This window comes from Tamandua tetradactyla, chromosome 12 (genome assembly GCF_023851605.1).
Source record: "Tamandua tetradactyla isolate mTamTet1 chromosome 12, mTamTet1.pri, whole genome shotgun sequence".
Taxonomy (NCBI): domain Eukaryota; kingdom Metazoa; phylum Chordata; class Mammalia; order Pilosa; family Myrmecophagidae; genus Tamandua; species Tamandua tetradactyla.
The window spans coordinates 9,134,342-9,158,813 of record NC_135338.1 but is presented as its reverse complement, the minus strand read 5'-3'; the positions used below and the strand labels follow the sequence as shown (position 1 = coordinate 9,158,813).

At 34.7% G+C, this 24,472-nt stretch overlaps 1 protein-coding gene across 1 annotated transcript in view; it reads left to right on the top strand.

Moving 5' to 3' along the window:
- Positions 1-24,472, top strand: part of TMEM260 (transmembrane protein 260) — a 64,937-nt gene that overhangs the window by 11,103 nt on the left and 29,362 nt on the right. Inside the window, exons 4-7 of the mRNA XM_077122547.1 lie at positions 15,133-15,310; positions 16,416-16,529; positions 19,891-20,070; positions 22,206-22,246. Coding sequence (XP_076978662.1) covers positions 15,133-15,310; positions 16,416-16,529; positions 19,891-20,070; positions 22,206-22,246 — 513 coding nt within the window. The remainder of the gene's footprint in view (positions 1-15,132; positions 15,311-16,415; positions 16,530-19,890; positions 20,071-22,205; positions 22,247-24,472) is intronic.

Below are 24,472 nucleotides of genomic sequence, written 5' to 3'. Positions count from 1 at the left end.
GAGCTGCCAGGTTTTTGCCCTGCAGCTTGTATCTCTCACTTTGAATAGAGCAGCCCCCTGCCTGCCAGTTAGCTGATAGGCCGCCGTGGGGTTTATGCTGCCATATACAATAGGAAAGGGCTGCATAGGCTGACTTTATAATTGTGAAGCTAGCTCATATTTCCACAGCTACTGTGCTGCATAATTTCTAATAAGTGGTTTTAACAAACGTCAGATTATGAAAAGTTTCCTCAATTACAAAAACTTATAAAACATTCAAATTGCTAAATCTGTTTCCTGCTGAGATTTTGCCCCTGGAACTAGTCATCAGTTATGATGGCCATAATAATAAATGCATATATTTCTTAAAATTATGGATCATTGTTCAGATAGATTTACTGCTTTTCAAAGTCATAAAAATAGAGACAATCTTAATGAACTGAAAAATTAAAATAAACTTCATAACTTCATGCAAGACTTTGTTATTAAATCTCTATTGTTTATTAAGTTGGTTGGTGTTGTTATGGAAGTAGTTTAATAAACTCGTTCTGTTGATTTTTGCTATTTAGATGTTTTAAGTTTCCTTCATATACTTTTTGATATTTTAATGTTTAAAAAATAATGCAGCGTCTAAGTTCTCAGTTAGTGGAACTTGGTATGATAACATGACTTGATCAGTACCTTTGAGAAGAATATGCTGGGATATATTTTTAACCAATTTCAATTCTGCCACTGAATGCAGAATACATTACCAAGATTGAGTAAATAGTAAATTTTGAGGTCTTGTGTACTTTTAAACATGAAAACAAAATGGACCAAAATATGTAATTTGGAAGTTATTTTAAACTAAGCTGTGCCTCAATTAGATATTGCTTCCTACTATGCAAGTTACTTAGTGTACCATAGAAACTTAATAAAATGTAAATGATGACAATTCCTAAAAAATAAAACAAAACCCAAGTTCAGTGTTTTTCTTTTAGATAAAAGGCATAGGTTGAGGGGATATAAGAAAATTAATTGTTTGAAATCTTGAATAGTTTTGTCATTCATTGGTTAATGCATGGATTTTAATTCTAATGGAAATTGTGTGATTACATTTTATTTATGAAAACTATTATAATCCTATTGCCTCCATTTCACTTGTGCATTTTTCCTTTTTGAAGGCTTGTGTGCTTTTTTCCTTTTTGAAGGCTTTTAAATTTTTTCCTAATTTTGTTCAGTGGTTTTGGATCCAGAGTTATACTTTGTACTTTTCCTTTTAATGTACTATTAGTTAATATTTATGTGGCTGAAAAATCAGGATAGAAACAGTTCTCTTTTTGATTGAACCTGGTGAAATAGAACTAACTTCGATAGGCTTTTATCCGAAGTAAGAATGAATTTTTATAAAATGTAGACAAAGTAGCTTATTTGCAAATTCATTAAAGGTAGAAATGTTTTTAATATTTTTAGGTGTGCTGGTGGTAGATTCAGAAATATAACTTTAATGTAACATACCCTAAATTATTTATTTATGTTAAGTAAGTCTAAATTTAAAAATGAGAATATTTAAATCCTACTGCTCTCTAAATGGCACTGACTGTAATTTGCTCCTGGCATATTAGATACTTAGTACATATTTGTTGAAAGAATGTTGAATGAAGTGGCGCCTGATCAGATGGGTTCAATATTGCATCTTTAAGGAGCTTAGCTCCCGAGAGTGACCGTCCTCCAGTAAACTGAAGAGATAAATACATGGGTGTTGATTACGTGAATGAGCCAGAAGAAAACATTTACATCATTTTTCATTAACAAACCTAGAAAGATAGGAACCTGAGAGGGTGGGGGTGGTAGATTTGCCATTGATTGCATTTTGTTTTATGATGCTTCTTCCTCCTAATCCATTGCACTTCTTTATCATTGATGTAAGTTGGCCCGCAGAGTGATTTACTCCTTAATGATGCTCAAATGCTGCATACTCAAGTTCTGCTTACTTCAAGTATGAGTTCTCTGTGTAGCTGGAGAGTAGTGCGCCCGCCATATTGAGTTTTTGCCTGCAAGTAACACTGATGACAAATACACCCATGAATTTTATGAGGCACGTCAAATGTGTGTTCTGAAAGAATTTCAGTTTCTGTTATTTGCCTTTTGATTGAGGGTTAGACAAACATGTGACTACACATGAAAATCAAATACCATGTAGTGGAAAGAAAAGTATACCTTATCATCAATAGCAAACCTGTGTCAGTGGTATAAATTGTAACCTCCTGATTTATCCATTGTGTCAACATGAATAGTATTCCATCAGTGAGAAAACTACTGCACAATTGGTACCTTTCTTAGGAATCTTGTCTAGGCCTCATGAATTTTGTGGTTAAAAAAGAAAACAGTTGTTTTAGCCATGAAATTCTGATGTTCACATTTGTTCGGATGCTCTTAATAGCCTCACATCTACCTTATCCCAGAAGAGATTGCTGTTTTGTTGATTATGTGGGTGAAATTTCAAACTCTAGTCTCTTGTGCTAAACTCTTAGTATGTCTTTCCTCATTGACCAACTACTGTGCGTGAACTCTGTGATTTTAGTGTTAACCAAAGTAAAAAATAATTAGGAAGATTTATGTATAGCAACATATATTTTTATTTATATAAAATGTATTTATATGAATAAAACATACTATAATAACTTTTGCATTATCCGCTGCTTTGATCTATATCATTACTTTCCTACATTGGTGTGAGACTTTGAGAATTGAGTATTTCTCTCTAACACTGTTGAAATTTGATCGTGATGATTGGTATTAAGTGGCATATGACTGTCTTTTACAATGTAATGGTAGGTGACTGTCTCAATACAATTATTAAAATTATCATGGGTGTTTGAAATATAGTATATGAACTTTTTTCTGTATGACCTCATGAGAGTCTTTCTATAACTCAGATTAGATTCTGAAAATATGTATTTCATTTGCAAGAAAAATTCTCCTTTGACTTTCCTCTATAAGGTGCTATGAGAATTAGATTGAGAATAGTAAATACTTTCTCTCATAGCACATCTAATTCATCATAAGGTATTCTTCAGTTGAAATGGAAAGTAGCTTGGAATATTTTGCAATACATTATTACTTCTGGTGAAAAGAGTTCCTATTTTATTCACAACCTCATTTGAATTTATCTTCTTTTTCTCCAATTTACTATTTTATGGATGTAGTTTCAACAATTTCAGTAGAAAAATCTGTTTTTTAATTTTGATAAATTTATTTTAAGAAGCCACCTTACCATGTTAAGCATAATTAAAATAAATTTATTAAGTCCTTAGTTGCTTTTTAGAAAAGTAATAATTGCTTAAGCATCATTATTAAAAATAAATAAATAAAATGAAAATCGGAAGTAGGACTCCTGAATTGCCAAGTGTTTTTTTATTGTTATTTTTATTTGAGAAAAACATCATCAAACATAGTCTGTAGATAGGTCACATTTGTTTTGTTTGTCTTGTATCTACATCTCATCTGTACATTACACTTTGTAAATGACACAAGACAGCTTGACTTATGGGTTCAAAACAATAATTTTATTTAAAATTGCTTCTTCAACAGTGTCACGTTGGATATGCCTTCCATGTATCTTTTTTAAAGATTATTTTGGAAACTTGTGCTTGCAGTGTTGCAGGCAGTAAGATTTATAAATAGTGTTTCATTCTACAGATATAATTTAACTCTGTCCCCCCAAACATAAATATATATGGTAGCCTTTTAAGGGTAAAAACATGAAGTGAATTAGTGTTCAGTTACGGTTACTCCCCAGAAGAGATTACAACCAGCTTGTCTAAATCACTACAGCAGTGCCTTTCATTGAGGAGGATCGTAATTGGCAAGTCCATAATGTGACAGCGGCCTTAGAGATCAAGTCGAATGGTAGATTTATTAAAGGCTGTAGGAATTCTGTAGACTTATAGGAAAACATCTTTCGTTTAAACTCGTTAATACACAGGTAATAAAAGCACTTGCTTGCTCACCTCTCTTTCTTTACAAACCCAAGACTAGATTTGCCTTCTGTCAATGTGATGTTTAGTAACATCACTTAGGCCATCTGCACACTTAATATTTTTTCTACCTCAAATACACAGTGGCTTATTGATACTATCAGAAGGCTCATTGATATTTATTTATTTATTGTACTAAGATGGAAATTGTGAGGTATTTTGTTTGAAATTTCTCAAAACCTGAGAAAATGCAAGGGGCTTTACCTATCAGTATGTGAAAGGCAATATAAATTAGTACATGAACAAAATGTGACCTATATATGCAATAAAATATTATTCAGCAATAAAAAGGAATGAAGTTCTGAAATTTACTACAGATTGATGAACCTCAAAAATAGTATGCAAACTGAAATGAGTCAGAAACAAAAGGACATATATTGTATGATTCCACTTATATTAAATATCTCCAGTAGGCAAATTTATAGAGATAGAAAGTAGATTAGAGGTTAGCAGGGACTAGGTGGAGGGAGGATGGAGATTCATTACTTAATGGATATAGATGTTCTGTGTGGGAATAGAAAATGGATTATGGTTGCACAACACTGTAAATGTAATTAATGCCACTGAATTGTACTCTTAGAAATTGTTAAAATGGCCAATTTTATATTATATAAATTATAATTTATATTACTAATACTATGGTATTTTACCACAATAAATCTAAAAAAATAAAAGTGTACTTGAATTAAAGTATATATATATATGTGGAAAAATAATTAGTTTTAAAAAAACAGCTTTCCTGGGGATATGTTTTATATATAAAGTAGGCTGCTCTAGTTTGCTAGCTGCCAGAATGCAATGTACCAGAAATGGGATGGCTTTTAAAAAGGGAAATTTAATAAGTTGCAAGTTAACAGTTTTTAGGCCATGAATATGTCCCAATTAAAACCAGTCTATAGAAATGTTCAATATAAGGCATCCAGGGAAAGATACCTTGGTTCAAGAAGGCCGATGAAGTTCAGGGTTTCTTTCTCAAGTGAGAAGGCACATGGCGAACACGGTCAGGGCTTCTCTCTCGACTGAAAGGGCACATGACGAGCAAGGCATCATCTGCTAGCTTTCTCTCCTGGCTTCCTGTTTCATGAAGCTCACCGGGAGGCGTTTTCCTTCTTCATCTCCAAAGGTCGCTGGCTGGTGGACTCTGTGCTTCGTGGTGCTGCAGCATTCTCTGCTCTCTCTGAATCTCTCCTGGCTTTCTCCAAAATGTTTCCTTTTTTATAGGATTCCAGTAAAGTTAATCAAGACCCACCTGGAATGGCTGGAGACACCTCTCCACCTAATCCAGTTTAACAACCACTTTTGATTGAGTCACATCTCCAGGGAGATGATCTAATTAGGGTTTCAAATATATGGTACTGAATAGGGATTAGAAGAAACGGCTGCCTTTACAAAATGGGACTATGATTAAAACATGGCATGTCTAGGGTACATACATCCTTTCAAACTGGCACATAGGCTATACTTTTGGTGGGGGGGGGGGGGGGTAGGCAAGCACTGGGAATCGAACCCTAGTCTCCAGCATAGCAGACAAAAACTCTGCCTGCTGAGCCTCCGTGGCCCACCCGAGGCTATACTTTTACTTAAGCAAATATATTAATATGGCATGGGCTCCAGTGTTATCAGTAGTCAAAAAATAAGTGTACTGGCCTTATATAGAGAGGATTTTGTGTTCCTTAAATCTGGTTTCCATATCATGTTTTGATTAGATTAAAATTTAGAATTCCTCTTTTGACATCAATTTTTTTTAGAGAGATGTTAGAAAAATCTTTCTATCCAGTGCCTATTTAATACAGCTAGTAGGTAAAAAATGGTAGAGATATATACAGAATAATGTGAGAACCTAGAGATTGGCCACCTTCCCTACTCTTAGCATAACTAGTTTGGGGTAAACTTCTTGGAAAAGGTGATGTAAATAATGAGTATTAAGAGTTAGCCAAGGTCATGCATCTATGTGATGATGTTAAGAATTACTGATTGTATATGTAGAATGGAATGATTTCTAAATGTTGTGTTAATTTTTTTTCTTTAATTAATTAAAAAAAAAAAAAAGAGTTAGCCAAGGGAAGGCAGAACTGTTCCATAGATGGAGATCCTCGTGTGCAAAGACACCCAGAGTGAGAGACAGCATGTAAGTATAGGCACTTAGAAGTTACCAATGTTCCTGGAACACAAAGTTTGAAGTGGGCCATGTCAAGAAATAAAGGGCCTCATTTGTCTTGAGGAGGAGCTAGGGATGTATTTTATAATTCAAGGTAGTCATTAAAAGGTTGGGGGGCAGTAAAATATAAGATGAGTTGTGTTTTAGATCCATCACTGGTGACTGTGGTGAGCATAGGACTAGAGGCAGACAGCTTGTGGTGCTATTGCATTGGTGGGAGCCTGAGGTGGTGGGAACAGCTAAAATACAGCAGTGGTATAATGGATGGAGAGAAGAGGATGGGTTTAAAAAATATTTATAAAGTAAAAATTAGTAGGTACATTCAAGAGAGTGAAAAGCTTTGATGATGATACCCAGGTCTCTTAGAAAACTAGGTGGATTATGAAAATCACTAAGATAGAGAATACAAGAGCAGGAATTATTTTCCGGGAGAGGATGAGAAATTCATTTTAAACATGTTGACATTGGTGTTATATGGGACACTGGAGTTGAACTGACATTGGAGTGGCATATGGCAGTCAGTTGGACATATAGGTAAGTCTGAAACTAAGGGAGAGGACAGTGCTGGAAACAAATTTGTGTGTGTGTGTTTGTGTGTGTGTGGCTGGCAAGTGAAATCAGGATAGTGGAGAAAGTCACCAAGACAGCTGATGTAGAATGAGAAAAGCAATTGCCTGAGAGTAGAATCTTGGGAAATACCAACTTTAAAGGAATTCACAGCAGAAGAGGAGCCAGTCAGAGAAAACACAGAAGGAAGATTCAGAGACATATAAGTAAAACCAGAGGAAGGGTCCGAGATGTCAACTCAGTACATTATGGGTTGAGAGGGGGAGCAATCACCAACAGTTAGCAACCCATCAGAGAGGTCCAGAAAACCTATTGTATTTGGCAGTTAAATGGCCATTAGGGGGGCTTCACTGAGAACAATTTCAATGAAGTCCTAGCGTGAGAACAGCTGGTAGAGATTGCAGATATGGACGATGTGAGGCTGGTACTGAGTGTACGTATGACTCTGAAACTTGTCTTCATCACTGACATGAGCTTGCCTTTTTGTTGTTTATCTCCATCTCATTAAGGTGGAATGAAGCATGATCAAATGGTGCTCAGGTAATGACTTGCACAATACAATGAGACTGCTGTCGAGCGGGCTCAGTGAGTGAATAGAAAATCTTTCCCAGAGTCTCCAGAAAATCATCTTCACAATCACTGACATCATCCTTTGACTTGGCGGTGTAAATCACAGACTGAGCTGGCCATTACTGTCAGGGTGGCTCAGATCTTCTGTGAATATATGTGTGATGTTTTGGCACTGGGCTACACATCTGTACTCCCACCGTGCACTCGGCCTGTGGGCTTATTAATACATGGTATACCAGCCACTGCTTAGCTTTCAGGCAAGTACTTGGTTGTGATTAAAATCTTGCAGTTTTTGAGTCCAGCTTTATTAAACTCCTTTCATCATGGGCTGCTCTCAACAGTCGAGTCTAGTCTTGCCCTACTGCCCTGTTCCATCCTCTAACAATTTGATGTTCACTTCCCCAGTTCATTTCCTATTCCCTGGCATGATTTTAACTTCCAGTTCTCTCATTTCATTGACACTCCCCTGCTGGTCTTCAGTTGAACTGAAACCTAGAACCTATTGTTCATCCTTTTTATCCTCTCTGTCAGGCCCCAGCTGACTTCACCTCCTTTCCTGTCCAGTCTTGACCCCATGGTTCATTACTTTAACTTCCTTTCCCTCTTGTCCTTATGCCCACCTACCAAGTAAAGCTCCTAACCCCAGCTGCATTCACCTTCTAAAAGCCTGGCTCAAGCTGCTTCAGCCCTTCACCCAGCCCTATAGACTGCTGATGTCGCCCCATATCCAAAGACTCCTGAGTCTCCAGGCTCAGCTGCCGGTTCATTGCTGCCTGCAAATCCTGTATGTTTCCTTTTCCAGCTTGCTGAGTTTTCCCACAGTAGATGTTTCAAATCATCTCTACTTTTCTTAGTATTCTAGTTGGTTCATGTTACCTGCTCAGTAAACATTGCCTGATGCTGAATCTTAACATAAGGCATATTTTTAAAGGCAGTGTGTTAAAATATGCACATTTTAAGTTCACCATTTGACTTATAAAAGACTGTTGGGGGCGGGCCACGGTGGCTCAGCAGTGCCATGCCAGAGGACCCGGGTTCGATTCCTGTTGCCTGCCCATGTAAAAAATAAAATAAATAAATAAAAATAAAAAGAACCTCCACAGAAAAACTCTCTTAAAAAAAAAAAAAAGACTGTTGGAATGTGTGTATACAGGCATGGCTTATATAGATGATTTTGTGAACATAAATAGTGAAGCAATGGGGCCTCCAAAAATGTTTCATATTCTGCGTTTTCTAGGTATGGTTACACACACAACTTTCTGCTCGTAGCCAGACTACCTTATTTTTCACAAGGCTAAGGGAACTTTAGTATTTATTTTCAGTATTTCCTCGCAAAGTGTCCTTTGAAAACGTAATAGAAATAATAAAATGGGAAGGCCATGTCCTTCAGTCTTGGTTGCAAGCTGTTGATTCTGGCTGTGTTTAGAAGGAAAGGACGGTACTAAATGGATGTTGGGGAGCTCTCAGAACGTCTACGTGGGCTGGATCACAGGCTCCAAGCCTGGAACAGCATCCAGAGGCCTCCCACGGGTACGTTCTAGTGAAGCCCCACTGCTGCCCCGTCTGGGCATGAGACACCACAGCCGAATTCTGACATTGTCACTGAAAGTGCTGCCATCGTTGTCTTGGGAGAAAAGGCAAAGATCTCACCGGTCATGTCTGAGCGGATTGTGTCCCTATTGCTGCTTCTTTGCCTCACTAGTTTCCAATTCAAAGAATGGAGCAGGTGCTTCTGACAGAGTCTAGGCCATGTGTCAGTGTTCTTGCTGCAAGGGAGACCGGAAAAATGAGGATCTTGTATTTTCAGCACGTATAATGGGAGGGAGCCATACCTCCTAAGCATACAAAGAGGTTCCAGCTGCTGAGCATAACAAGAAAAAGAAAAAGTCAAAAGATCCGTTACCCATGTGGTTGGTTTTACATTAGTACTACAGCCCAAATTCCTGTAGACTTAGTTTGATTTCTAAGCAAGCTCATTTGATGCTCTAAAGGTCAAGATTATGGGGTTTGGTTTCTGTTACTGTTTTTTTTATGATAGCTACCTTTTCTTCTATAATCTTACTCAGAAGTCTCACAAATTATTTCCCTGCTACCAAGGAAAATCAGGTGGAAGAGCATTTGGATTAGTCATTGCAAAACCAATATGACCTTAGGAAAGAAATTCAGATTATAGACTTTCCTGATGTGGGGTTAGTTGTCAATAAATTGCTAATGTACGTAACTATCTGTGTAATAGTTTAAGGTGATGGGATAAAGTTTATCACTGAAGTTAATTTTACCTACTCTCTTCAATTTTTAAAACCTGATGAAATATTTGAAAAAGCAGTTAACATGGTTCATAATTCCAGTAATTAATGCCAGCAATTCAAACACTCTAGGATGTCTTCCTGAGCTTAATAGCATGTGTTAAAAATCATTGTAGATTAGCAAGTCTTGTGTTTTCTTCCTGAGGATTCATATATATCAGGACTTTCTCAATTCTCTTTAATTAACTGTTTGGTGATTTTAAACTTTAACTAATTGCTTTTTAAAAAAAGTAGGTTAAAGCAAGCTCAAGAGTTTTAAATACAATTCATACTGGTAGCATGTTGTTTGGATAAAACATAGAAATAAACACAATTCTCATAATTTGCAAAGCTCTCATACTATTCTGCTCTTCAACCCAGGAGGTACATATTTAGCCAAATAAAAGCACTATTTATCATTAATCTGAACAAGTTTTTATTTCACATTAAAACTAAAATAACCATCTTTTAGCCCATAATGTAGTGCCACTAAGTTTAACAGTTTGAATCCTAGATGTGCCAATTTATCACCATAGGAGCTGGGAAAAATTATTTGACCTCTCTGGGCCTCAGTTTCTTCATTTTTTTTTTTAAAGAAAGTAAATAACATCTATTCGTTGGTTTATTGCAAAAATGAAGTGAATTAATATAAGGAATGCACTTAGAATAGTACCTGACTCCTGGCAAAAAGTTCAATAAATGTTAGCAATTCATCTAAAGAATTTGTCGGTCTATTCTTTTAATTTTTAATTTTGACATAATTTCAGGCATATAGATAAGTCATAAGAATATTCCACAGTTTGTATATCCTTCATATTTTATGTGAAGTTTCCCCAAATATTAATATTTATTACATTTGCTTTATCCTTGACTCTGTAAATATGTCTATATTGTTTTGTTTTTAACCATTTAAGAATAAGTTCCAACGATATATCAGATAAAGGTCTAGGATCCAGAATATATAAAGAGATTGTTCAACTCAACAACAAAAAGACAGAGAACCCAATTACAAAATGGACAAGACTTGAACAGACACTTCTCAGAAAAGGAAATACAAATGGCCAAAAGGCACATGAAAAGATGCTCAACTTTTCCCTGGCTATTAGGGAAATGCAAATCAAAACCGCAATGAGATATCATCTCACACCCACCAGAGTGGCCATTATCAATAAAACAGAAAACGACAAGTGCTGGGGAGGATGTGGAGAAAGAGGCACACTTATCCACTGTTGGTGGGAATGTCAAATGGTATAACCACCGTGGAAGGCAGTTTGGCAGTTCCTCAGGAAGCTAAGTATAGAATTGCCATATGACCTGGCAATACCACTGCTAGGTATCTACTCGGAGGACATGAGGGCAAAGACACAAATGGACATTTGCACACCAATGTTTATAGCAGCATTATTTACAATTGTGAAGAGATGGAAACAGCCAAAATGTCCGTCAACAGACGAGTGGTTAAACAAGCTGTGGTATATACATACGATGGGAAATTATGCAGCTATAAGATAGAACAAAGTTATGAATTATGTAACAACATGGGTGGACCTTAAGGACGTAATGCTGAGTGAGATTAGCCAGAAACAAAAGGACAAATCTTGTATGGTCTCACTGACATGAACTAACATTAATGAATGAACTTGGATAATTTCAGTTAAGAACAGAGGTCATTAGGAGATAGAAACAGGGTAGATATTGGGTAATTGGAACTGAAGAGATACAGATTGTGCAGTGGGACTGATTGTAAAAATTCAGAAATGGGTAGCACAATATATACTACCTAACTGTAATACAATAATGTTAGAACACTGAATGAAGCTGAATGTGAGAATGATAGAGGGAGGAGGCCTGGGGGCACAAATGAAATCAGAAGGAAAGATATACGATAAAGACTGAAATGGTATAATCTAGGAATGCCTAGAGTGTATAATGACAGTGACCAAATGTACAAATTTAAAAATGTTTTGCATGGGGAAGAACAAAGAAATGTCAATAATGCAGGATGTTGAAAATAGATGGTAATTAATATTTTAAAACTTTAACTTATGTGTGAGACTAAAGCAAAAAATGTTTATTTGGTATAAAATTTATATTTGACTAGTGCATTTCCTAATATAACTTATGTGGACAGCTTAATTGAACACCATAAGTACATGGAACCTTGAGTAGGACATGAGATTTTGTAGGTTTGTCCAGAGTGATGCCTCGATAAATCCCAGAAGGATTTGAACAGTGAATAAGAAAGTATTTGAATGTCCCCTTGGGGGGGAATGTTGAGAAAGGGGGAAAGTTAAACTTCCTGAAGTGGGAAATTCTTGATATTCTCACAAGCAGTGGGGACAACCAAAGCAATAAGCTGAGCCCCCAATCTTGGGATTTGTTCATATGAAACTTAACTCCACAAAGGATAGGCTAAGCCTACTTAAAATTAGGCCTAAGAGTCACCCCCCAGAGAACCTCTTTTGTTGCTCAGATTTGGCCTCTCTCTCTCTCAGCCAACATGACAGGCAAATTCACTGCCCTCCCCCTCTCTACATAGGACATGACTCCCAGGGGTGTGGTCCTTCCTGGCAACATGAGACAGAAATCCTAGAGTGGGCTGGGACTCAGCACCAAAGGATTGAGAAAACCTTCTTGACCAAAAGGAGGAAGAGAGAAATGAGACAAAATAAAGTGTCAGGGCGGGCCGCGGTGGCTCAGCGGGCAAAGTGCTTGCCTGCTATGCCGGAGGACCTCGGTTCGATTCCCGGCCCCAGCCCATGTAACAAAAACGGAGAAACAGAATACAATAAAAACAAGAAAATGTTTAAAAAATAAATAAATAAATAAATAAATAAAGTGTCAATCAATGGCTGAGAGATTCCAAAGAGTCCAGAGGTTATCCTGGAGGTTATTCTTATGCATTAAATAGAGTTCACCTTTTTAGTTAAGGCATAACAGAGAGGCTGGAAGGAACTACCTTAAAATGTAGAGCTGTGTTCCAGTAGCCATGTTTCTTGAAGATGATTGTATAATGAAACAGCTTTCACAATGTGACTGTGTGATTGTGAAAACCTTGTGTCTGATGCTTCTTTTATCTACCTTATGGACAGATGAGTAAAATATATGGATAAAAAAATAAATAAATTATAGGGGGAACAAATGTTAAAATAAATTTAGTAGATTGAAATGCTAGTAATCAGTGAAAGGGAGAGGTAAGGGGTATGGTATGTATGAATTTTTTTCTATTTTCTTTTTCTGAATTGATGCAAATGTTCTAAGAAATGATCATGAGGATGAATATACAACTATGTGATAAGAAAAAAGTTTATATTGTATGTTGATTGTTTTTATTAATAAAAATTTTTAAAAAAGAATAAGTTCCAGACATAATGCCCTTTTGCCATTAAATATTTCAGAGTATGTTTCCTGAAAATAGGAATATCTTACATATCCATACTACAATTATCAAGATCAAGAAATCATCATCGATAATAATACCATTATCTTATCTACAGACCTGGCTCAGATTTTACCAATTGTTCCAATAATGCCCTTTATCGAAAATGTAATAGAATAAAGAGAGAAGGCAGTATGCTTCAGTGAGGGATTTTCAATCAGAAAATCGCAGATTGTGCATTTCGTTCTGTTGTCATATCCCTTCATTCTCCTTTAATGTGGACTAAATCCTCAGGGTTTTCTATTTGTTTGTTGTTTGACTTTCAAGACCTTGATTTTTGATGAGTACCAGCCTGTTATTTGTGGAATGTCCCTCGATTTGGGTTTGTCTGATGTTTCCTTAGATTTAGGTCATACGTTTTTAGCAGGAATATCATAGAAATGATGCTATAGACATTTCAATGCAATAGCTCAAAAAGCACATGATGTTTGTTCTCTTACTGGTGCTATTGTTATTCACGTGGACACAATTGTGTCTGCCAGGTTTTACCACTGTAAATTTACCATTTTTCCCTTTGTAATTAATCTTCTTATAGGGAGATACTTGGAGGCTGTATATATATATATGTACTCTACAAACTTTTACCAACTAGTTTTGGTATTCATTGATTATTATTATTATTATTGTATGGTCACCAATTGATGATTTCTAATTCCACCATTCTTCTAGTTATGATTTGATTTTCTACTGAAAGGAAATACTTTCCCTTCTCTTCACTGTATTTGTTTGTACCACTATACATTCATATTTTATTTGGGTCCATAAGCTATTACTGTAATTATTTAAATGCTCAAATTATCGCTGATTTGGCTAGTTGAGGTCTTTCAAGCTTTAGGAAGTGAATCTGACGTTATATTTCAGAATACATGGGAAAACTAGAAGACAAGTTAGGAAGCTTAAAATAATTGAATCTAATGTAGTAGGAGTATAAATGGATAAGTGAATGATATGAAAATAATTTGGGGAGAAAGAAATTACTTTAGTGGATTGAATCAGGATCATTGGGAACTCTCAGAGAAACAGGAAACTTCTGATATTTATGGGGGGGAATAGAAATCATCTGCAAATAGAAACTCAAAGGAAAAAACAGTGATACTGAAATTTTGGTGATACTAAAATTTTTATTTAATTTTTTTCTACTATGGTTGATTAAAAGCCATAGAATTGCTCCATAATTTTTTAGACTAAACAGGATGCTGGGAAAGTAATAATTAGGGGCCATATAATGTCATAATTATTTGACACAATAGGTTGTTGAATTTCATAACACTGTTATGAAATAGATATTTGGTAGTGGCCTTCAATTTTCAATAATTTCCATTTTATATCAGTAATGAAAAGTTGTTTTGGTTTGATATGCTGCAGTATATTCAACCACATTATCGATTTCAAATCAAGTCTCTGAATCGAAATCCGGATTCCGGTTTGAATTGAAGTATTGGCATTTGGAAGTGAGAAGTTTGTTTTAGTGTAGCATTTGATTCTCTAGGTGTTATGAAAATTCTCATTTTCCTTCCCCTTAAAAAATATTGTTGTTAATTTCAACTTTGAAGTAGAAACAATTAGAAACTAAGAACTTAGCTGCACAGGAAATCTTTAAATCACCAAATACTGTGACCAAGACATTCCTTGCCATATCTTGGGAGTTAAAGGTTGAAAAAAGTATCTATGTCCAAACATTCCACAAGAAGTGAGAATGAGTGTTCTAAATATATATTTTGTAATTTCATTAATTTTTATAATGAAAAATATTTTGTTCTTAATCTAAAACCAGATCATCATTCTTTTTCATGGATGTAGCAAGAAAATTAACACAGATTTATTTCTCTAGCTATTATCTCATCAGGTGTTCTGAACTGGCTTGAATCTTAGAGGTTACTTCTAAGAACTTCATTCTATCCATAGCATATCAAGTGGGTTTGTTCATTTGTTTCTTAATAGGTTAATATATGGACTTCTTAGTTGAAATTATTACGAGATGGTATATTAAACATATAATGGATTTGGATAGTGCTGGGTGCCTGTCATAATTTCTGCTGCTACAGTTTATAAAAAGAAAAATAAAATCAGTCCTTTTTGTTGGGAAAGAAGATTTCATGTTATCTATATTTGCAGGCTTTCTGGCTCATATGCTGGAGGAATCCTTGCTGCGGGGGTGTTTTCATTTTCTCGTCTAACATGGCAGTGGTCCATCGCAGCAGAAGTTTTTAGCTTAAACAATCTGTTTGTGGGGCTGCTTATGGCTCTTACTGTGCATTTTGAGGACGCAGCAACTGCAAAAGAGAGATCAAAGGTAACCTATTTCAATCAAAGTGAGATAATCTTTTTGTTTCAATCTCTATAGATGCTGTATGTCTTTTTAACTGTGGTTTAGATACCATTTATCAGTTTTGATTATTGTTGAGATAATCTAGGTATACTGGAAGAGACAATGGGCTCAGCTCTTTTACTGTCAGTGGAACCACTGTAGCCTTTATAAAACAAGGGTCATATTCCCCCTCAAAGCTCAAAAGTTTTTTGGGGGATGAGGGGATTATTAAATCCCCTGTAAGTCTTGTGAGAACGATAGGCTTGTTGGTTAATTCCACCATCAGTTGATGTCATCATAAGATGTCAAGCGCTAAATTGACCACCTTAAATTATGTACCATATATAAACTGACTTGCTCCCTAATTGCAAAAATGATCAAATTTGTATTTTTCTTTCGAAGAAGAGAATCAAATGTAACAGTAAAGTAGCTCAGAAGAGATTACAAGGAATTCTAAGGTAACTGCTAGAATAAAAATCATTTGAAATGAGAAGGAGTTCTGTCTCATAAGAGCTTACAATACACATGCCGGAAAATGACAAGTCATCTCATTGTAGGCAGTGTCATCGAAGAATATAAATACAAAAGAGCATTTTGATTCATCTGTGGTTCTCATAAACACAGCTGTGGTGCCATTAGAGTTTATTCCTTTGTTTAAAACAAGTTTTTCTGATTGTAAAAGTAATACATGTTCAAAAAAATTGAAAACACCACCCAGAAATAACCAGATTTCTAAGTAAAAGGTGTTAAGTTTCATTTATTTAATTTAATAGGAGAAAAAGAAAAAGGAGAATGAATTGCTGAACTTCAAATGTAGATTTTATTTGAATGAGAAGTACACAAAGTCCTATTAAAAGTAAAACAGTCATTTAAGAACAAACTATAGTGATTTAATGAGAATGAAAAATATTATTAAAACTAATAGTGATTAATATTAGTGCCTGTTAAAGCGTGACTGCTTGTGCTAAAGACATTGATTTTAATCTTATGTATAGTACATGTGCTTGGTTTTAATATAAATAATAGCCTTTTCTATTACAAATTTTAGGTGATTTTTTAAACCTATTATTTTACTTTTATTTCTTTTCAGATAGCTAAAATTGGTGCCTTCTGCTGTGGACTTAGCTTATGTAATCAGCACACAATAGTACTCTATGTTTTGTGCATAATACCGTGGATCCTCTTTCGACTTTTAAAAGAGAAGGTAGGTTTTTGAACTTTGTAAAAATGAAAATTTATAATATTTTATTTAGGCCCAATATAACATTTGTGCCTTCAGAAAACTTGGGACTTTAATTTTTCTCGAGTTTTATGCAAAGCATAAATAACCTTAGGCCCTAGCAACATTGACTGAAAAAAATAGGATTTACAAAAATTATGCAGTATTGATTGCAGTGGCATCTGGCCTGTTCCATAATTTTCTTAAACTGATTCTAAAGAGAACCTCAATAAAAATAGCCTACAAGAACATAAAACAACAATAGCAAATTTCCTTAATTGTTTTATTATGCATTCTCAGACAAAAGATGGTATACCAATAATACCTCATTTATTCATTAAGCTGTTGATTGCCTACTCTGTGCCATATACTGCTTTAGGTGCTGGAGAGACAACTCTCAACAAAGCAAATAATATTCCTGCCATTGTGAACTAACTAATAAAATCTCTGATAAAAGTCTGTTTTCTCTGAACAGATTTCCCTAGAATTAAATATGATTAATTTTAGTTTCTTCTTTCTCTGCAAGGACAAATGATTGTTAATTAAAATGATGTTATAAAGCAAAGTATGAAAATTACTTTGTTATGACATTGGGAAACATAGGTAAGGAGAAGGCAGAGTTGACTTAAAAAGGATGGATGCCCTTTTTTCTGTCAATCTCACAGTTGTTAAAATAATACATATACAAGTCAATGCTTTAGCCATTTTACGTACTTTATTTATTGTTTGTTTGTGAATTATACCCTAGCTACGTTTATTCTACATTTATTGATCATTTTATTTGTCAATTTACTCAGCTGTATTCAGAATTATAATAAACACATTTATAATAAAATTATTATATAGAAATAAGGAAATATTATACCAAAGTTTTTGATAACTGTATTTATGTGTTCACAAAAGTGTTCACATTTTGTTTCCTAGCTTCTTGGCAGCAAAGCAAAAAAGGTAGCATGGAAGTTATAAAATTCTTATTTTGTGATAAAAAATAAATAAATACCAGGAAAACATAACAATTGACAGGAAAGATAAACTTTTTCTTGGAACTGAATTCTGTTGCCACTCATGTAAGTCCTTATGTAAGGTATACTGAAAATCATAATAGGTGATGTTTTTAATAGTGAGTTTATAGAATATGTGGAGTTTTAGCCATATAATGGTTTTAAAGAGTGTATGGTCTTTCCTTATATAAATCTTGATTTTTAAAATGGAGATATGACATAAAAAACACACCTAAACGAAGACTTTTCTACAGAATACAAAACTGCGGAGGTCCAGTATTGATTCTTGTCAGTCAGGTGGATGCAGAGATAAGGGATGGGTGACAGCGTATCCCATCACTGTTCTTACTCTGCTATCAGCCATCCTAGCCAGGCTTCTGACATGAGCAGGAATCAGAGAGGTATATTCCCTAGCAAGAACCTGGAAAGCAAATATTTTGATTCAGTTGAGTGGAAGGAGAGCCATGTGCTCTGCATACAAACACGCAGCCCTCAGAGTTGATCGTGTGGGGGTCTGGAGGCCCTGGACCGAGGTGAGCTGCTGGTGAATACTGACGTTTTGGGAGCCGTGACTCTTCACAAAATCCTTCATTTCTGTTATTTAAATATCAATGATGAAGCTCTTTCTAAGAAACTAAGGTGGTCCAGTGAAGGGTGGTATGGTCGATTTGAGGCAGATCAGAAAGTCCTGGCTCAGTTGGTCTCAACCCTGGCTGTCACTTAAATTATCTGGGAAGCTTAAAAAGTGTGTGTGGGGGGGGTGCGAGGGTAGTTCAGTGGTAGAATTCTCGCCTGCACGCGGAGACCCGGGTTCAATTCCCGGTCCATGCACTTCCCAAACAAACAAAGAAACCAACAAAACAAACATAAAAATCAACAAATGGTGCTACAGTAATAGTATACTCGCATGAAAAAAGAATGAAATATGACCCCACCATACAGCATACAAAAAAAAATGTGTGTGTGTGTATGTGTGTGCATACACATACATATATACGTTAACGTATTCATGTATGTACATTTGTGCTAATGCCTGATACCAAATAATTTTTATTTAATCGGTGTGAGGTAAGGCCCAGGCACTCCCCAGGTGAATCTAATGTGCAGCTAGTGCTAAGAATCACTCTCCTGAACTCTCTGTAATAGCTCTCATGTCATTATCTCCCTGTTTATTTCCTACACAAAAGGAAAATTCTGTGGCAACTACATTTTACCATTCCAAATTTAACTGTAATATACAGAAACTGCCAAATTACAAACATTTACTTTAATGCCACTTTTATGAATAGCAAAGGCGTGTTGTTAAATTAGTTCTTTCTTTCACTCTTTTCGTGCCCTTATTTTTTATGCATCTCATTACCACTATAGAAATCGCAAATGAAATCAGTACTGTAATAAAAACACTCCATTTTCAATTGAGAATGTTTATTTGAAAATGTTAATATAAATCAATTGCTTGTTCTGTTTCTGTTGAATGTGAACCTTAGTGCTTGTATTCATTCTTATGTATAGATTCCTCTTTTTTGTAAAGGAAAAATTGGCAATTTCAAATTATGATATTTCTGTTAGCCCCCCTTTCCCAGCTACTTAAGTGACCAAAATTTGGATCTTTCTAGTGTACTAGAATTCATATTCTTTTGGGCTTAGACTTCATGAAGTTTGTCAATATTGTCATTGATTTCAGAAATAATATCGTATTTGGGGAATAAGATACATTCTTCAATAAGGTATATCAGGCAACATTGTTATGTATTGCAACCAATTCCTTTACTTTATGTTAATTGAGAAAAAAAAAAACATTTGCATGAGCTTGGAGGTTATGTAATAACTGCTTAATTTGTGCCAAACATATCCATTAAATATCCAAAACTCTCCTAGAAAAATGTATTATCAATGTGTGGTTGTAAGAGAGTGTGTAATTGAAATATACTCCTGATGATGGTGATCAAGTGAATTGGTATTAGAACAATATTTGGGGCATAATAAAATCAGCCAAACAGCACATAATCACTTCCAAGTGGGTTTTATCAGCTATACAATGCTGCATGTCATGACATGGTTTTAAATGTAAAAGATACAATAAACATAATCCTCATGAGTTTTTGCTAATATTATTTGCCTCACTCAGATTTCACCTGCCATGCAAAGGAGTTCAGCCTGATGCAATTTTCTAGTAATCCTCAATAATCAGAAGGTTTACCATAGTATTCTGTGGTGACTTAATATAAATTGGGAGCTCAGCTCTGTGTAAACGTATTTGGCGCTTTCCTTGATGTGTTCTTGAAGTTCCAGGATGATTCGAGTAAAATAAACATTGTTATGCAACTCCCTGTGTTCTGATGCAGGAACTGTCTTTGGGCTCTCTGTTGAAGTTGAGTCTGTACTTCTCTGCTGGTTTGCTGCCCTATCTCTACCTTCCTATCTCATCCTATCTCAATCAAGCCCGCTGGACCTGGGGAGACCAGACAACATTGCTAGGATTTTTGACGCATTTTCTCAGGGAAGAATATGGAACATTCAGTCTGGTAAATTCACATTTAAAGCCCTTATAAAGAAATATGCAGCAAAATGTCAGTGTTCTACCTGGACCTTGATTGAGGAAAACAATAACAGTTGATAGAATTTTTATTTCAGTTGCTTTTGTAGCAGAGTTAGTTGTCCCTTGAAATGTTGCACTTAAGATACTTTAGGAAAAAAAACTGGACTCACTTAATCTGACATCATACTACTGTGGGTAGAATATACTTTTCAGGATAATCAATATTAAAAGGCTCTCCTGCCTCTGTTGGAAGCATTGTGGTTTTGTTAGCATTGGGTGTCACTGTGCGCACTGGATCTGTGAATAAAAATATTTGAAAAAGTTGAAGGAAAAAAAATCTTTAATTTGCTTTGGCCAGAACACTTTTTTTCTTCTACGTGTTTGCTGAATAGTGTTCGTGTTATGTATTTTGTTTTTAAAATTGAAGACATTTTTATAAAAGCTTTATAAATAATGATTTCATTGAATGGAAATATGCTCTAAGAAGTTCAGAAGGTCTTGCTTTCCCTAAGACATCAATTAGGGAAAACATTAAATGTGGTTACAGTAAAGGTTATCTGAAAAATGGAAGGATAAGTAGAAAGATTTTTTTTCTTTAAAATTTTTATTTTAAAATTTCAAACTTACATGACAGTTGCAAAAATAATGCAAAACCCATACGGAGAACTCCATCTTATCCCCACCCCACCCCCAGAGACCCAGATCCAGCAATTTTAACATTTTGCCATGTTATATCTGTCTATCTATCTCTCTATCTGTCTGTCTATCTAATCCATCTACCTAATCTATCTGTATCAGTCCATTTTTTGTGCACATGAGTGTAGGTTTTATGCATCATGCTCCTTGAACCCTAATACTGCCATGTTCATTTCCTAAGAACATGGATATTCACTTATGTAACAACCTTAAATGCAGTTATCAATTCAAGAAATTTTACAGTCTATATTCCATTCATTTTACATGTCCCAGTATTGTCTTTTTTGAGCCTGTTCTCCTCTCTTATTAAATCCTGTCCAGGATCATGTATTATATTTCATTGTCATTGTTTCTTTAGTTGCTCTTTCTCTAAAAAATTGTGAAAACATATATATGGCATAAACTTTCCCGTCTCACTCACCTCCAAGTATACCATTCGATGGGATTAATCATAATCACAATGTTGAACTACCCTCATCACCATCCATTACCAGAACTTTCTGATCTTCAGATGGTTTTTAAAATTTTAATATAGAAGGCTGTATTAGGTGTTTTTTTTCTGGTTTGTGCTTTTTATGTCATACTTAAGTCCCAGAAATGTACATGTGATGTGATATTCTATGATAGGATTTATACAAAATTCTAAACCATGCAAAAACTAAATCTGTTCTGTAAGGATGTATATAAAAGTAGTAAAACTATGTATTTACTAAAGCAGAAAAATAATTATTAGAAAATTCTAGGTAGCAGTTCCCACTGGGGGCTGAGGAAGGAAAGGCGTACAAGGATTTTGAAAGACATCTTTTAGTATTGCTGAAGTTCTGTTTGTTGTGAGTGGTAATTCTATAGTTTTTTTAATAAAACTTTATCCCTCAAATATACATTTTATATTTTTGGTATGTGGGAGATATTTCATAATAAAATATATTAATAAAAGATTATTATTTTAACTTAGAGAAATTGATACTTTGTTTATATACTGGCTTATATTGGTTATTCCATAGAAAATATTGTTTGAGGGCCGTTCAGAGTTGAAACCTGTATAATTCACACACAATTATAAAATTATAGACTAATAGATTATCATAAACTCTAATCAAATTACCCAAAAAGACCATAGAGCTCATAATAGAAATGTAAAAAGTCTGTTAATTCATTAATATGTTAATTATTCCTGCTGGAATAGCTTAACTGTTTTTTAGCCAATGTATTATTTCTTAAATTCTTTCTAAAGAACATCAATGTTTAGGTTTCACAGCCTTATCTTTAAAAATTCTATAAGCTCTGAAGTAGACTTTGAATGAAGAGAGATATTACATTGTATATTTTAAACATATGTCCATAAATCAAGATCGTTAAAACTGAATAGCCTAACAGACTTCAGTCTAATGCTTGTGCAAATGTACTTTTCTTTTTTGTGTTTAGGCCAAATCTGAAGTAGGTTCCAGCATGTCTGAAATATTGCTGTAAGTTTGAAATTATTTTTAAATGAAATATTTTAAATTATTTTGAATGACTTCTCTTTTCGCTTCTTTAAATGATACTAGCGATTTCTGAATTTACCTCTTTGTGAAGAAGTATTTCTGAGAAGCCGTTTTCAGCTCTCCAGTTAACTGTTTTTGTACACTGTCAAATAATATTCTAGCATTTCCTTCAATAAGATAGAGCTTAAATTGAGCAATAGATACAATCATGAGTAAGAATGTTAGATTGCTCCATAACATGGTAAAGCTGAATAAAGTGATAGTAAAGCAGAATGAAGTGATAACGAGGAAATGCTGATAAAACAGAGGGGAGACTAAGCTTCTTGCTATCGTCTCCCCATTGAAAAAGGAAAAAGTGATCCACAGGATGGATCTAAGATGTTCCAACTTCCATTGGAGATAACGTTATCCACTGTGGCGCTCTTGGGTTGGAAAAAGTTTATTCCTTGATCTGACTTTTATGTTGTCTTTCTTTTTAGAGACATTTCGTAACATCATATTTAGCAAAGTTTGGACAGTTATTTCTTATTATTTTTGTTTGAGCTATGTTCTTTGAATTCTTTGCAGCTTAATTTATATAGTGTCTCAAGACTTTTCCTCTAGGTTGTGCTTGTAGTTAAGACCTATTTTGACTTCTGTAGTTCAACCTCATTAGAGCCAGCTTAAGCAAATATATTTTTATCAATGCTATCTGCCAGTGTTCTTGGAAAAATGGGTTAATACTTGCTGTAAAACCCATACAGATAAAGACAACTTCAAGAATATCCATACTAATACTGACATACTTTTATAATGTTTTCCATATAAAAATGATGGAAGAATATGTTTCTATAACACTATCATGATCTCCTAATTAATTGATTAATTTGAGACTCTCAAGGGTATTTGAAAGAACATTTTTAAAATATGGAGAGAATGTTTCAACTTTATATGAGACAGTTCATAGGTTCTCACAATTTCTTTTCTTGTTTACTTACTGGCTTACTTGCATCCCTCTGTCCTTCCTTTCTTTCTTAATAACTGTTCCACCAAAAAAACCCCACGTAATTGTTATAGAAAATTTAGAGAATACAGATAAGCAAAAATAAGATTTAAAGGGCTATAATTCTAGCATGCAATGATAAGCACTATTATTACTGTGTTAACTTTTTTACCTGTATCCTTCCAAAATTTTTATATTTGTATTTGTTTTTGAAAATGGGATCATAATTTTTATATTAGCCTGCTGTTTTTCACTTCACATTATATCTTGAACATATTTCCCTGCCACCAGTTATTCTCATATAACATTTTGATGTTTCTGACATTCATTTTATCTATTTCTTTCTATGACTCTAATTTTTGTGGATCACTTTTTTCTTTTTCAATGGGGAGACGATAGCAAGAAGCTTATTTTCCCCTCTGTTTTATCAGCATTTCCTCGTTATCACTTTATTCTGCTTTACTATCACTTTATTCAGCTTTACCAAAGACTCAATGATTGCTCTTTTCTCCCTACATTCTGGTGACTATAACATTCAGGATTACTGGTATATTTTGCCTTAACAAATTCCATATTAACTCCAAAGAACTGTCAACAATAATCCTAGGCCATACTTCGGACTTTTATTAGTTGCACGTAAAGGTGATCTATTTGGGAATTTAAAGGTCCACTTTACCTTAAAATACAGAAGTTCATTTTACTCAGAAAAAATAGACTGGACAAGAAGGATAACCACCTAAACCCACGCTGATTGTTGGAACCAAATCATATTGTACATTGGAGACATAATTTTAGCACTCTGAGTGAGAGCATTTCTAGTCGTTATTTGTTTCAGATGAACAGGCATGTGGAGAGAGGCAACTCATAACTAACTTACAAGAAAATCCTTGAAATGATGGAACCTAATCATTTACCCTTTTCCTGTCAAGCAAATTAAATTTTTCCCCAATGCATGTCTCTAAATTGCAATCCTGGACAAGGAAATTATTGAATCTAACCCTAGGCAGTAGCCATCTTTTAGAGCTTATATTTAGGCAACAGATCTCCTAGAATTAATTTTGAGAACTGACTTCATTCCTTTTGAAGAATGGTTTAAAATGGGCCCCATGCTGGAATCAATTTTTCAAGTGCATTTGAAAATGAGTAAGGATATCTTCTCGTAGTAGATGAGTCTCCATTAGTAAAATGCACATTGTGTGGTTTCTATGATTATGGCATCACATTTT